A 13,248-nucleotide genomic window follows, 5' to 3' on the forward strand; every position below is an offset into this window, starting at 1 on the left:
CCTGACCAACCCCTGCCTCCTGTTGAGTGCAGCAGAGATTTGCAGAGGGCAGTTTTGGAGGATTCTAATCTACAGACACGTGCAGAAATCCAGGTTGGGTGCCCTGCACGTGTGGTGCCTCAAGCGTGTTGCAAACCCTAATGGGGTACAAGGGTTGGCCTTTCAGAAAGATTAAACCCACTTATGTATAGTGAGAACAAGTGGTCTGAAAGGCCAGACTAAATGGCTGATAGAGGGGCTGGAGCACCAAATGTTTGGATAAAATAATTCCTTTCTAATTACCCGTTTTCAGGTGTACCAATGCTTTTAGCAGGCATCAGTGTCTTTTTAAATTGAGTCAGGTCGGTTTTAAAATGGGATCATGTCATGTATGTGCCATTTGGGCTGCCTAAAAAATGCATAATTTGCCCACAAAGCTTTTAAGTGCCAAAACCACATAAGCATTAATATTTGGTGTGTCTGGGTTGGGTGTCAGGAATGTTTGAATTTTTGCATACGTTTTCTTCAGTGTGTTTTTATTCTTATAAGAAAGATGAAACAGAGCTTTGCAGTAGGTAGAAAGTTTAAAGTACCAGTGAGCTCTTAAAATCTTGGGCTGTTTTGTGGTCTGCTGTGTTCTTATTGCTGTGGATTTGATCTCCTCCTCCTGTGATGGGCAAGTGTGTGTGATTAAAGGAATTCTCAGGCTGCATGTAGGGAAATGATGATGGGCCACACAGGTTTGTAAACAAACAGGAGTGTGTACAAAGGGCTTAGTGCATTATTATTCCAATTTTCCTGTCATTCATTTTTCTTTTGAGGTAATCTCAATGCTGGAGCAAAATGGCATTCTTTGTTGTTAAAAAAAATAACCAGTTACTTTAAAGATAATGCATTTTGAAGTATGATTTTTCATAGCAGTGGTGAGAAATGGGATACCAGAAAATTTTGTGGGTTGGGTGTTTTTTCCTCTTTGAAATACCTCAGGACACAGATTCAAAACATGATTTCTAGAATTCCTGTGGCACACAGTGCCCAAGAAAAAACACCTCTAAACTTTATTTCTAGACACTGGAGATATTTTTTTAAAAAAAGAAGTCTTTAAAGTACCTAATTTTACTTTGTGTTATGGAAAAAAAAAATGCTTTTTTGTCTACCAAATGCAAAATACATAGATGTTAGTGGGAAATGTTCCTTTGAGGTTCCAATGAAGACAAACATGCTGGTTGTGTGATCCAGGAAGACCCAGCTGGATGAATGGGGCACTGAACTCAGTTGATTTTCTTGGCTTAAGTATTTCTGGGCTCCATTTTGGGGCTTGGCTCAGTTTTGGGGTTGCAGCCTCTCAGCAGTACCATCTTTAAGGCAGGTGGTTTCTGGAGTAGCTGAGGAAGAGAGGCATTGGGACTCAGCTTAGCAAAGCTGAACTTTAATAACTCGAAGAAGGGAGTACAGATGTTTTGGGCCAAATATTTAACAGCCCTGGATCTCCTGTTTTTGGGCTGTGTACAAGGGGAAATTGATTGGAGAGTAAAACGTGAACCTGGTGGAGGATTGACTAGCAAGTAATTAAACACTGGTATTTATGCCTGCAGTGCACTTGGCAGGTGGGAGAGCACAGCACAGATGAATATTGATCCCATGAAATATTTGAACCACTTCCTCAGAAAATGATAGAGTTTGGTGCTGATCCCAGCACGGAGTCAGCACTGGGGATGGGATAAAGCCCTACAAGCAGGTCCTGTAGGAGCTGCCTCACTGCAGCCCTGCTTGTGCCCTGCAAGGCTGTCTTGGTTTGGCTGCAGAGGGAGGAGGAACTGCTGGCTCCCAGCTCCTCAGGGATGTGTGTGGATGACTGTCTGTGGAGGTCCAGCGTGCTGGATTTGGCATAATAGACTTGGAAGGAAGGTAAATGGTTAGTTGGGGTGAGCTGAACAAGATGAAACGAGGGAGTGATTAAAGAAATGGGAGTTTATACTTTGAATCTAATTGTTAGGGTGTAGCTTTTTGGAACTTTCTCCTGCATCTGAAAAGATGGGAGTTTCCTTCTGGTTTAGTGAAACATTTCCTGAATGGGTGCCTGAAGTGAGGCTGGTCTTTTGTGGCTTTTTTTATCCCTTCAGCAGTGACTCACCTGGCTTAATATCAGCAATAAACTTTGAACCACAGGTGGAAAATGTGCAAAGCCAGCAATCCAGCTGCTATTCTACTTTCCGTGTGTGGTGCTGACAAAAATACAGTGCTTGGCCCAGTTTCAGGTGAGAGGAGATGTTTATTTCACTTCCCACAGTCTGCAAAATGCCTTTTGAGACTTTGCAGTCTAGCTGAAGTGAACGTAAGGCTTCTTGAAAAGAAATCACTGCATCAGTGCCAAAGCATGACAAGTATTTCTTTTGTCAGTTTTGGTTGTTCTACCTCAAATTTCCCTCTTTTTTTTTCCCTCCTACTTGCTTTGCTGGGGAGATTAACCCCTAGAGAAAGCTGGTTTTTCTATGGGGCTTGGGAATGCAAGAAGGATCAGTCAGATCTCATTTGGCACATTGGTTTTTTCCTGTGAGCAGGTTGCAGAGGGAAGTCCCATCTCATGAGGTGTGTTTGTCTGTGTGAAGGAGAAGTGACTGAAGGAGCCAGGGGCTCAGTTTTCCAGTAGTGTCTGAGGTAACTCCAAGCCTCATACACAGAGCAAAGCCTCAGGCTCCCTGTGGTGCTTAGGTTGTGCTTTTTTCCCCTAGGAACGAGGTGATTGAAAGTCCAGTGAGTGACTCTCAGCAGTCGCTGGTGGTGAGCAGGAAATACAGCCAGAGATGGACCCGTTGTGCAGCAGGGAAGTTTAGATGTACATTTAGATTCCATGGCTAGGTTGTATTTGTACCATTCCAGACCAAACAGAGGAGGAGTTCTGGGGGTTTGAGCTGGAGCAGAGAACTTTGGAAAGCAGTCATGGTGAAAAGATCAATGAGAATCTCATGGTGCACAGTGGCAATTCATAGCAAATGTTTCATTTTGCTTTTGGGCTGCAAGTTCAGAAGCAAAGTCTGAGGGAGTGCAGAGCACTGGGGGGGTGGTGCTTCGTGGAGAAGCTCATTGATTGGGATGCACGTCAGGAAAATAACTGTGAAGCAAAGAATCAGACAGGGATAGAAGTATGGATTTGGATATTAATCCCTCCTGAAAAAAATCAAGCATCCAGCCTTGAAGATGAGCACAGGATTGAGAAAAGGCTCAGGCTGAACACGGGGGATACTGGGACAAGTTCCTGGAAGCGTTGGGGGATCCTGACAGAGGAGCGTTGTTGGGAGGGCAGCAGAAGGGCAGAGCCTGGTGGGTGGGGGTACCTGGTGTGACTGTGGGGTACCCGGTGTGACTGTGGGGGTACCCGGTGTGAGGGGTGGGGGTACCCGGTGTGACTGGGGGGTACCCGGTGTGACTGTGGGGTACCCGGTGTGATGGGTTGGGGGTACCCGGTGTGACTGGGGGGGTACCCGGTGTGATGGGTTGGGGGTACCCGGTGTGACTGTGGGGTACCCGGTGTGATGGGTTGGGGGTACCCGGTGTGACTGGGGGGTACCCGGTGTGATGGGTTGGGGGTACCCGGTGTGACTGGGGGGTACCCGGTGTGATGGGTTGGGGGTACCCGGTGTGATGGGTTGGGGGTACCCGGTGTGACTGGGGGGGTACCCGGTGTGACTGGGGGGGTACCCGGTGTGACTGTGGGGGTACCCGGTGTGACTGGGGGGTACCCGGTGTGACTGTGGGGTCGGTGCCCGCGGCGCGGCTGCCACCTGGTGCCCGTGGGCAGAGCAGCGCCCGCCTGAGCGAGCTCTTTGTTCTCTGCGATGCCGGGCAAGAACGTTTTCTTTCCCCTCTGCCATTCGTTTGTGTCTGCATTGTACCTGCCCTCTCCCTGCTGTGGGGTGCCCGTCCATCCTTCTGCCCGTGCCAAAGGTGAGGAAGCAGCAGCTCAGAGGAACAACTGCAACAAACACTCTTTGTCATCCACTTAATTCCAAACAGCACAGTGTGGGCTGGTTGTTTTCCTCCCAAGAACCCCAGAGAGGAGTGAATTGTAACATGCTGCTTCTGCCCTTCTGTCACTTCTTTTTCCGGGCAGAATTCAAACCAAGCTACGTCCGGAGTCGCTCCGTGCGTTCCGTGTCTGTGGAGCTGGCTGGAGCTGTTTATAACCTGGGCTTAGAGGATGGATACCAGCCCATCTTCCCAAGGAACATCTCCAAGCGTCACAAGGTGCAGAGGGCTGTTCTCCGTGAGGAGGAGGACAGAGACGTGGGGGAGTACAGTGGCACTGGTGGCATTGCAGAGTACACAGCCCCTAACCTGATCAAAGTGACCCACAGGTGAGTGCTCGGGGTAGAGCTGGAAAAGATTTTGCTGCTTAAGTGGCTGCTTTACATAGATGGGTGGGTTAAAGTGTGCTGAGCATATTGGACACCCAGTCTAGCTTCAGTAAAATTCATGTTCCAACCTGTACAACAGCCTTTGGTTCTGCTGTAGTTTTGTCAGAAGAGCTGCAGCAGTGCTTTTGTGTGTCCTGCCCCGGGGAGAGACAGCAGTCACAGATCAGGGCATTTTCCAGAGATGCAACAGTTATGTGACACCTGTGTGAAAACAGGAGAGGCCTCACCCCTGGAAATCAGTGTGACCTGACCTGGCCTGGCTGGAGGCCAAAGGCTCTGACTGGAGTATGAACTGGTTTTGGGTCTCTGGTTGCTTTGTGCAAGCTTTCTGTAACCAGTGCCAGGAAAGGGAAATCTATATTATGAATGAAGTTGGAGCCTTGGGAAATGGAACATACTGGGAGAGAGGGAAGGCAATTGTCTGAGCACTCCAGTGGCTAAAAATAATTTCCTCAGGGAAATTTCCTAGGGACTGATGGTGTCTTTTCAACTGTACTTTAATGAGTTTAATCACCATTTCCGCTTGTGAATTATCAGGAAAGCCACCAATCATTATTGACTGTCATTAAATTGTCATTAACTTGTTTAATGAATAACTCATGTAAACATGCAGGAGCCAATTAGCTGCTCTTGGTATCTGTGTTTTCCATTTGACTTCTGTCCACAGAAGTGAGTTAGAGACTTGCCAGTAGGAGGAAAGGTATCTAGGCTGGCATCAGAGAATTGTCCTTTTAACCCAGCTCTCACGAATGTTCAGAACTCATAAATCACCATTTGTGCTTTTCTTCTGGAACAAATTTAATTGATTTTTAATTGATTTTTTTGCTGCCTTACTGGGTGAATCCCAAATTCATACGAGCAACTGTCAGGAAGGTTGTGCATTATTCATGAGGAGTCCCCAGGAACACTAGCAGAAAAGAAGGCAGTGGGACAACATGCATGAGGTGGTTTAAAGAAAATAAAGGAGTAAATAAAGGAGCTTTAATTTAAACAGGCATTCAGAAATGACTGTGTGGTATTTGACCCTTAATGAACTTCTCAGGTAAATCTGTCAGGTGGTGATTTTTGTTTGCTTGTTTATTAAAGAATTTTAAAAACCGGATTTTACTAGAAGTTAGTGAAACATAAGGACTTAATATTGTCAGAGGGTATTTTGCATTTGAAGTCAGGGCTCAAAATTGTATCCCTTTTGTAGAAAACAGCAAAATTTCTTTGTATCTGGTTTGTTCTTCTGGGTTTTTTTTCCCCTTTTCTTTATGGTGTGGTAATACATCTTATATTGAAATACTTTATCGTTGCCTCTGCATCACTTACTTATGCACTGGGAAACTGCTTCTGAGTAATGCCTTCAGTGCTTGCTAGTTAGTAGAGATTTATTTAGACAGTCTAATGAATAAGCAAGAACTCTGTGCAGCACAATTTACATACAGAAATTAAGCAGTCAACAGGTTCTGCTTGATAGAAATAGTCTCCTTGAATTCTTCTGCTTCTTTAAAATTTCCATGGCAACTCAAAGCCAGACTTCTTTCCTGGCTCAGAGCATGCTTGTGTTCTCTGGAGTGAATATTGGTTTTTGAATTCTGCATGTCATTTGCAATCCATGGGCTCATTTGTCCTGGAGCTGTGTTATTAAAAGCTGCTCTGGGTGTGTATACCCTGTAACAAACACTGTTTGCTTTTCCGTGCCAAGGTGTTACATCCTGGAGAATGACACTGTTCAGTGTGACACAGATCTGTACAGGTCACTGCAAGCTTGGAAGGACCATAAACTTCATATTGACCACGAGGTCAGTGCTGTTTTCAGAGTGTGTTTTCAGCAGGGTTTTCTGTGGGCTGATAGGATCGTGCTGACTGTGTGTGTCTGTCTGCCTCTGGGTGTCTGTCCCTCTCTGGAACCTTTTGAACTTGCTGGCTGATTTCTGAACAGGCATTTCAGAGATAATTAAGTCAGTACAAGTTTGTGAAGCCAGGATGCTGAGTGAAGGAGAGAACTGCAACTGAAGGCACTGCTGAGAGGTGTCATATGCCTTATGAGATAAATAAGACTTGTAAGTGTCTCCATCCTGGGAAAAAAATGAATCTGGATCTTTCTAACCTTTTAATAGCCCTGCTCTGCCAAGGTACCTCTCAAAAACAAGATTTCAACATTAAATATAAGACCAAGGAAAAGTGAGGTCCATTAGTTTGGTGCTTCTGGGATTAATTTCTTTTGCTTGCTTGTGCTTTTCTTAACCCTTGCACTTTGGAATTGAATTTTTTCATAGGCTTGTGTCTATATGAAGAACCTGGAGATGATTTGCCCTATGAAATTGGCCTGTAAAACATCATCTGATATTTTTGTCACTAATATTTAAGAATGTAAGCTCAAACCTTTCACATGTGTTGTGTACAAAAGAGGGCCTAGGGATCCTCTTCCAAGGACCAGGTAGTGGTGGAACAAATGCCAGCGAGGAGCATAAAGGACAGACCTCCTGTAATCTCTTACCAAATTACATAAATTCACAGCAAAGTTCTGTGTAGGAACTTCTTGGCCCCCTTTTATGGTACAGTTGACACAGAAGGCAGATACTGAAAAAAATTTACTAGTCTGCAAAGATTTAAAAGGGCAATTTCAATCTCACCATGCTTTGGTGATTGTTTTTAATTCAGAAAACTTGGGCAGTAGGGAGTGTCAGAGGACATGAGAGCTCACCTCTGTCCTGTTGTGCTCCTGATTTAGGGTCACAGGGCTGGATTCTTGGTGTATGTTCCTTGAACATCCTGTCCTGTCTCTGCTCCAACAGCCACGAGCTTCCACATCAGTGACTTCTGGTCACTGATGGCTCGTGGTAGTTCTGCAGACTGTTCACAGTGGATTACACTGGTTTTTCTGCTGTGTGGAGAGCTGAGGTGGAGGCCTGCAATACCCATCTGAGGGCACTGCAATACCCACTGTGTATAACCAGACTGAACAAAAGCAGGAGTTTCATTCAGTGAAAAAGCCAAGCAGTTAAAAATAAAGCCCTGTGGGTGGCACAGTTGACTGCTGGTGGCTGTGCCATGTGGGCAGACACTGCTAAAGCCTGCCATGCAAACAGGGCCTTGCTTTCAGAGCCTCTCAAGAGGGATTTCAGAGCACTCCCTCCCCATCCCCTTCGTGGTGTCAGAACAGGCTGAAGTTTAAGGGTTTCCTTTTCCTTGGAGCAACCTTTCTCCCCTTGCAAATGTGAGCCCAAGAGGAAAAATCCCAGTGGAAGCAGGAGTGTCTGTGTGCCCCCCATTCCCTCTCACAGTCAAGAGTGAGAGAGCAGGCAAACCAGCAAGGCTTCCTCCTGCTGGAGTTTCCTTCTGGAAAGTCAGATAGTTCAAAAATACTTGTTAGTGGTGAGAGTCGTGGCAGGTAGTGAAGAGGAAGCATTTGGTGACAGCAAAATGGGTTTGAGAAGGTTAGAATAAGACTAAATTATGCTGGTTTTTTTAACCTCTATCTTTACCTTTTTTTTTTTTTCCTTAGATTGAAACCTTGCAAAATAAAATAAAAAACCTGAGGGAGGTGAGAGGTCATCTAAAGAAGAAACGACCTGAGGAGTGTGATTGTAACAAGATAAGGTATTTCTTGTGTACTTCAGAATAATTATTTGCAGTGTGAAACTGTAACTGGTTTATCTCCTCACAGGAGGGATCAGGGTCTGGTTTGTTTGGTGGTTGCCTGCTTACTCTGCCCTTGAATGTGCTTTCAGGGGAGTTGGGCTGCTGCCCAAGTGCATGACACACCTTCTCTCAGGCAGGAGTTTAATTGCCTGTGTCAAGTGGTGATGATGTAACGTGGCTTGTAAACCAGTTTGTTCTGCTCTTGTACTGAAGATGCTGCTGTTAAATATCAGAGATGAATATTTTAAGCTGCAGGGTTCTTTCTGGCAGCTTTGACACGGGCAGACTGTGGTTATGGTGCAGTGTTACACAAATCTGTTATAAAACCAGTGGGAAGATGAGAGGATTTCTTCCCATTCAGTTTTTTTCAAGGCTGGATGTATTATCTCCTAAGATGAAATCACTGCACTATTTAGCAGCTACATCTGTTGGGAGAAGCAGGAATTTAACAGCTGGTGCAGTTACCTGTATTTGTAACCACCACTGGCTCAGGGCAACAGATATTTCTTTCCCTGCTCCAGATCACTTGTGCATTAAGTGCAGCAGGCACTAGAATAGTGATTAGGTGTTAAGGTTTCTGCATGGTTGGTTCTTATATAGCCAAATATTTGCAAAGTGGCCACAGGGTCAACCCACTGATTACATGGAAAGGAGGTTCATAGAATCATAGAACATGAAGGTTTGGAAGGGACCTCGAAGATGATCCAGTTTTTCAGACTAATATAGGTCACACTTACTTCTATTTGTGCACAGCATTTTCAAGATGACTAATCCCACTGAAATCAATGAAGTTAATCATCCAAGTTATAAATGTTCATGTGTTTGCAGAACTGCATTGCTTTAGAATTAGGTAATCTGTGCAAGGTTAAAAAAAACTGAAGGAGATAGTTCTTTATTAATCTTACTTTGTTAATTTGTTATAAGGATTAAATTTAGGAAAGCTCCCAATAGCATTAAGAATTAAAAAGATTTGTTTTGAAGGGAATTTTAATCTGCTAACTAACTGAATTCAGAACAACAACATTTATTAAACTTTGTTTCTGTTTAATTTTTTTGGGTAGTAACTTTATTAGTCAGAAAATACTGCCATTGGCTGAGGCTGTTTTGTCTCTTTTTACCTTTGGTAATTCCACAGAAAGGAGACTTCTGCAAAATCATGAAAGGGTTTCTGGAGACAGAGGCAAAGCAGTAGGCAAGGGTGTGTATGTCTGCTTACACCCTTTATCTCTGAATATATTAGGCACTGCTCTTGCTGGGACAGTTCAGTCCATCTTGTTAGCTTTCCTGGAACTTCCAGCTAGTAACAAAGGAGGAAACCCCCTTCCCCAGCCCTATAGTGCAGCTGGCATTGAAATTCTTCCATTCAGAAGGAAAATAACAGGGAGGTGGTATAAGCTGGTCATCTTATCAGCTGAACAAAGGGGTGAATATCCAGTGGAAGAAATGGTGTAATTTAATTATCAGTCTGTTTGCTTTATCTGCCCCCTGTAGGGAAACAAGCAGTTAAAACAAATCTTAGTCAAGTGTAGCTGGACCAGTGCGTGGCTCCATCCTGCAGTGCGGTGGGAGCACACCGGGGGTCACTGTGGGCAAAGGAGCCGAGGGAACGGCACAGGGAGCTGGGAAGGGGCACAGGGAGCTGGGAAGGGGCACAGGGAGCTGGGAAGGGGCACAGGGAGCTGGGAAGGGGCACAGGGAGCTGGGAAGGGGCACAGGGAGCTGGGAAGGGGCACAGGGAGCTGGGAAGGGCACAGGGAGCTGGGAAGGGCCCGGCACGGTCGAGTGAGGCTCTTTATTCACTGTACACTAACAAATGGAGAAGTGACACTGGATTAAATCTGCTTCAAACCCCGTCTGATGGTGTGGTACAAATAGGAGCGGTTGTCTTTGTTCACCAACAATGCTGTTTTTATTTTCCAGTTATCATTCAAAACACAAAACCAAGCTGAGGCACAAGGGATCCAGTCTTCATCCTTTCAAGTAAGTGAAGGGCTGTTCCTTTGAAAGAGGATGTGCCAAGTCATTATAACATTTGGTCCACACGAACTAAGCAAAAGTACTAGTGCTTCATTTATCCTGTATTAAAAAGCATAAACACAGAGACACTGGGCAAGGAACTAATGCTAATAAATTCTGAGATAAGGTTCCTGCTTTGGGAAATGTCATATCACAGACCTCAGGCAAGCCCAGTAAGCCCCTTTGGCTGCATTTTCATTTTCCAGTGCTGTTGAATTGCAGAGTCATCTCCATCTGGAAGAGAAGCCATTTAATTAAAAAGATGTTGATCCTTTCCCTCAGAGCAGCTCATTTTATGAGCTGTTTCGGGTTTTTTAGGTGCATTCAAGTGTAACAGAGTTTGCATGACCCTGATGTTTGGTGTGTGCAGGAAAGCCCTCCAGGAGAAGGACAGGCTGTGGCTGCTGCGGGAGCAGAGGAGGAAGAAGAAGCTGCGCAAGCTGCTGAAGAGGATCAAAAACAACGACACGTGCAGCATGCCCGGCCTCACCTGCTTCACCCACGACAACCAGCACTGGCAAACTGCTCCCCTCTGGACACGTAAGGATACTGGAAACTCGGGAACAGGGAGGTGGGTTCTGGCCAGACCGGGCCGGGCTGTTGGGTTCCGAGTTTGGGGTTTCAGTGCCTGTGTAGCCCCAAAGGAAAGAATCTGTTCCAGTGCTGCACAAAAGGCAAGGGAGGTAAAAACAACTGCAAGTAACCAACAGACACTGCACAGTGCACAGTGCTGGGTGTGGTATCTCACCATCTGGAATGTTTCCCAACTGGACAAGATGTTGCTCTAATGAGCCGTGTGGTGTGGGTTAGGTGTGCACAGAGCAAGAGGCTGATGCTGGAAGGCATTCTCTGCTTTAGAGCTCAGGAGTGAGAGTTACCCTCTGTGAATAAAGGAATGCTATAAGCAGAAATAATTAGCAGTGCTAAAGACTGTAGCTGATGCCTTTATAACTCTTCCATTTGCAGTGGGCCCTTTCTGTGCCTGTACCAGTGCCAACAACAACACGTACTGGTGTTTGAGGACAATCAACGAGACCCACAACTTCCTCTTCTGTGAATTTGCTACTGGATTTCTGGAGTATTTTGATCTCAATACTGATCCATATCAGGTATCTGATCATAGACCAAGATCACAGCTGAAGAAATACAGCATTTTTCCTTATTGACAATCAACTGAAATTGCCCAGTATTGCTGCAGGATGTAATTTAAGGCCTCTATCACTTAAACCAGTATAATTTGGCTCTTCCCTGTTACAAATAAACCACCTGTATTCCATATATGAAAGCTATCAAACTACATAGCAATAGCTACTAACAAGAACCCCCTATTTATTGCAGCTAATTAATGCAGTGAATACGCTCGACAGAGAGGTTCTCAATCAACTGCACGTCCAGCTCATGGAACTCAGGAGCTGCAAAGGGTATAAGCAATGCAATCCAAGAACTAGGAACATGGATCTAGGTAAGTGCCTCTCCTGTTGCACTCACAAACCCCCCAAAAAGGAAATGGGGCTTGCTCTTACCATTATGAAACTTGAATCAGCCAAAAGGATTTTAGTATTTCTTAGTACTGGTAATGTCCTACTGAGCTGGTAACTGCATGCTCAGATTTTTGTAGGTGTTCAGTTTGTGTTATGTGATGTTTTTAAAATTAAGAATGACACTTAAATCACTCATCAGCCTAGTGATGAGTGTTACAGAGATGCAGAGGATGATGAGGAAAGAAAGATACTGGTGAAAGAGGGAAAGAATACCCTAATAGCCACTATCAAGCTCATAGGCCAGTTCAAGTTGGAAGAGACTTGTGGAGTTGTGCAGGGTCAGATGTGAGGGCATGCCAGGTTACTCAGGGCATGCCAGGTTACTCAGGGCATGCCAGGTTACTCAGGGCATCGGGTGATCTGTTATTAAGTCTTTTTTAAAATTGTCTTACCTGATACAGGCAATCCCTGGTAACATTGTTAATTTTTCTTCACCTAGGACTTAAAGATGGAAGCTACGAGCAGTACAGGTACATTTAAAAAAAAAAGTTACATTATTATTCTTAAATACTACTTTCATGCTGAAAAAACATGGGCAGGCATGGCCTGGAAGGGCATTTGAAAGGGCTTTCCACCCCAGTTGCTTTGAAACACTTTGAAACTTCTTTGTTTCATGTTCTAACTTTGGTAGTCAAAATTCAGGCTGAACTCTTCTCCTTCCTCATCTTTCAGACTGTAGAGCTGGTGGTTTTCTTGGTGATGGTTAACTTTTTTTCTCCTTTTGCTGCTTGAAAATTAGGCAGTTTCAGCGTCGAAAATGGCCAGATGTGAAGAGACCATCATCTGCCAAGTCACTGTGAGTTGGGAGCAGTTCACCCAAAAGCATTTGCTTTTGCTTTAGCTTTTTCCTTCTCTTTTTGCATGCAGCACCTTTTATAACATCATCATCTATTCTCATGGAATGCTTAAGTGGGAAGTCCTCTAAATTATGCAAGAAATACGATATTTCCACATCATTACTGACAACTGCTGCACAAAACCTCTTGGTCCATATTTTCTGGGACTCCAGGAGCATTAAGGTCAAGGCAATTTCAAATCAGTAAAGGTGGATGCTCAGCTGAAGAAACCAGTTATGGTCAACTGCCAGTTAAATTTAAAGACCAGTATGTTGGTTTTGCCTAAATTTAAATTAGTAGCAGCAACCTTGTGGTTTTTCACCCAATCCAGAAAGAACAAAACCGATTGTAATTTCTCACGAGCAGAGAGACAGTACCTTGTACTTTCTTGCTCTTTATCTGACCACAGCCTTCTGTTGTGAGCAAAAAAAGGAAGTTAAAAGAGAAAGTAGACTACTACAAGACAGATTTGTATCTAAGACTGCTTTTCTTCTTACTGAGCTGCCCTTTAAAACTTGACAATGATATTCAGTTCTCAACCTGCCAGAGCTCAAAGGCGAGATACAAATTTAAGTACTTAAAAAGTTACTGTCTCTGAATCTCCCCTTAAAAAGAAGGCAGAGATTTCAGTTCATTAAAAATCATAAAGTGCTCTCAAACTGTGCAGTGGAAAAAATATGCACAAGTCCCTTCCTAGACACAGTCTGGCCTTCTCACTCGCCTAAGAGGATTTGCTCATGTAATAGAGTATTTCTAGCTGAAGAGATCTAAGACTGGCTTTAGAACCAGAATGAAGCTTGAATTAACAAGCTTTGTACAGATTGAAGTTTC

The 13,248-nt window shown here is 44.4% G+C and overlaps 1 protein-coding gene across 14 annotated transcripts in view; it reads left to right on the forward strand.

Moving 5' to 3' along the window:
- The window catches only part of SULF2 (sulfatase 2), a 118,521-nt gene that overhangs the window by 101,923 nt on the left and 3,350 nt on the right, over positions 1-13,248 (forward strand). For 10 of the 14 annotated variants that reach the window (XR_010434919.1, XR_010434927.1, XR_010434926.1 and 7 more), the window contains 8 exons: positions 4,091-4,334; positions 6,085-6,181; positions 7,888-7,982; positions 9,945-10,004; positions 10,411-10,580; positions 11,007-11,149; positions 11,379-11,881; positions 11,920-12,048. Coding sequence is in view for 3 of the 14 variants with exons in the window: in XM_064674263.1 (XP_064530333.1) it covers positions 4,091-4,334; positions 6,085-6,181; positions 7,888-7,982; positions 9,945-10,004; positions 10,411-10,580; positions 11,007-11,149; positions 11,379-11,502; positions 12,021-12,051; positions 12,321-12,377 (1,021 nt within the window). In the remaining 11 variants the exon portion in view is untranslated. Of the gene's footprint in view, positions 1-4,090; positions 4,335-6,084; positions 6,182-7,887; positions 7,983-9,944; positions 10,005-10,410; positions 10,581-11,006; positions 11,150-11,378; positions 11,882-11,919; positions 12,052-12,320; positions 12,378-13,248 lie in introns of those variants that run through there. The other 4 variants (XM_064674263.1, XM_064674262.1, XR_010434923.1 and 1 more) reach the window with 4 other exon arrangements.

This window comes from Pseudopipra pipra, chromosome 17 (assembly GCF_036250125.1).
Source record: "Pseudopipra pipra isolate bDixPip1 chromosome 17, bDixPip1.hap1, whole genome shotgun sequence".
Classification (NCBI taxonomy): domain Eukaryota; kingdom Metazoa; phylum Chordata; class Aves; order Passeriformes; family Pipridae; genus Pseudopipra; species Pseudopipra pipra.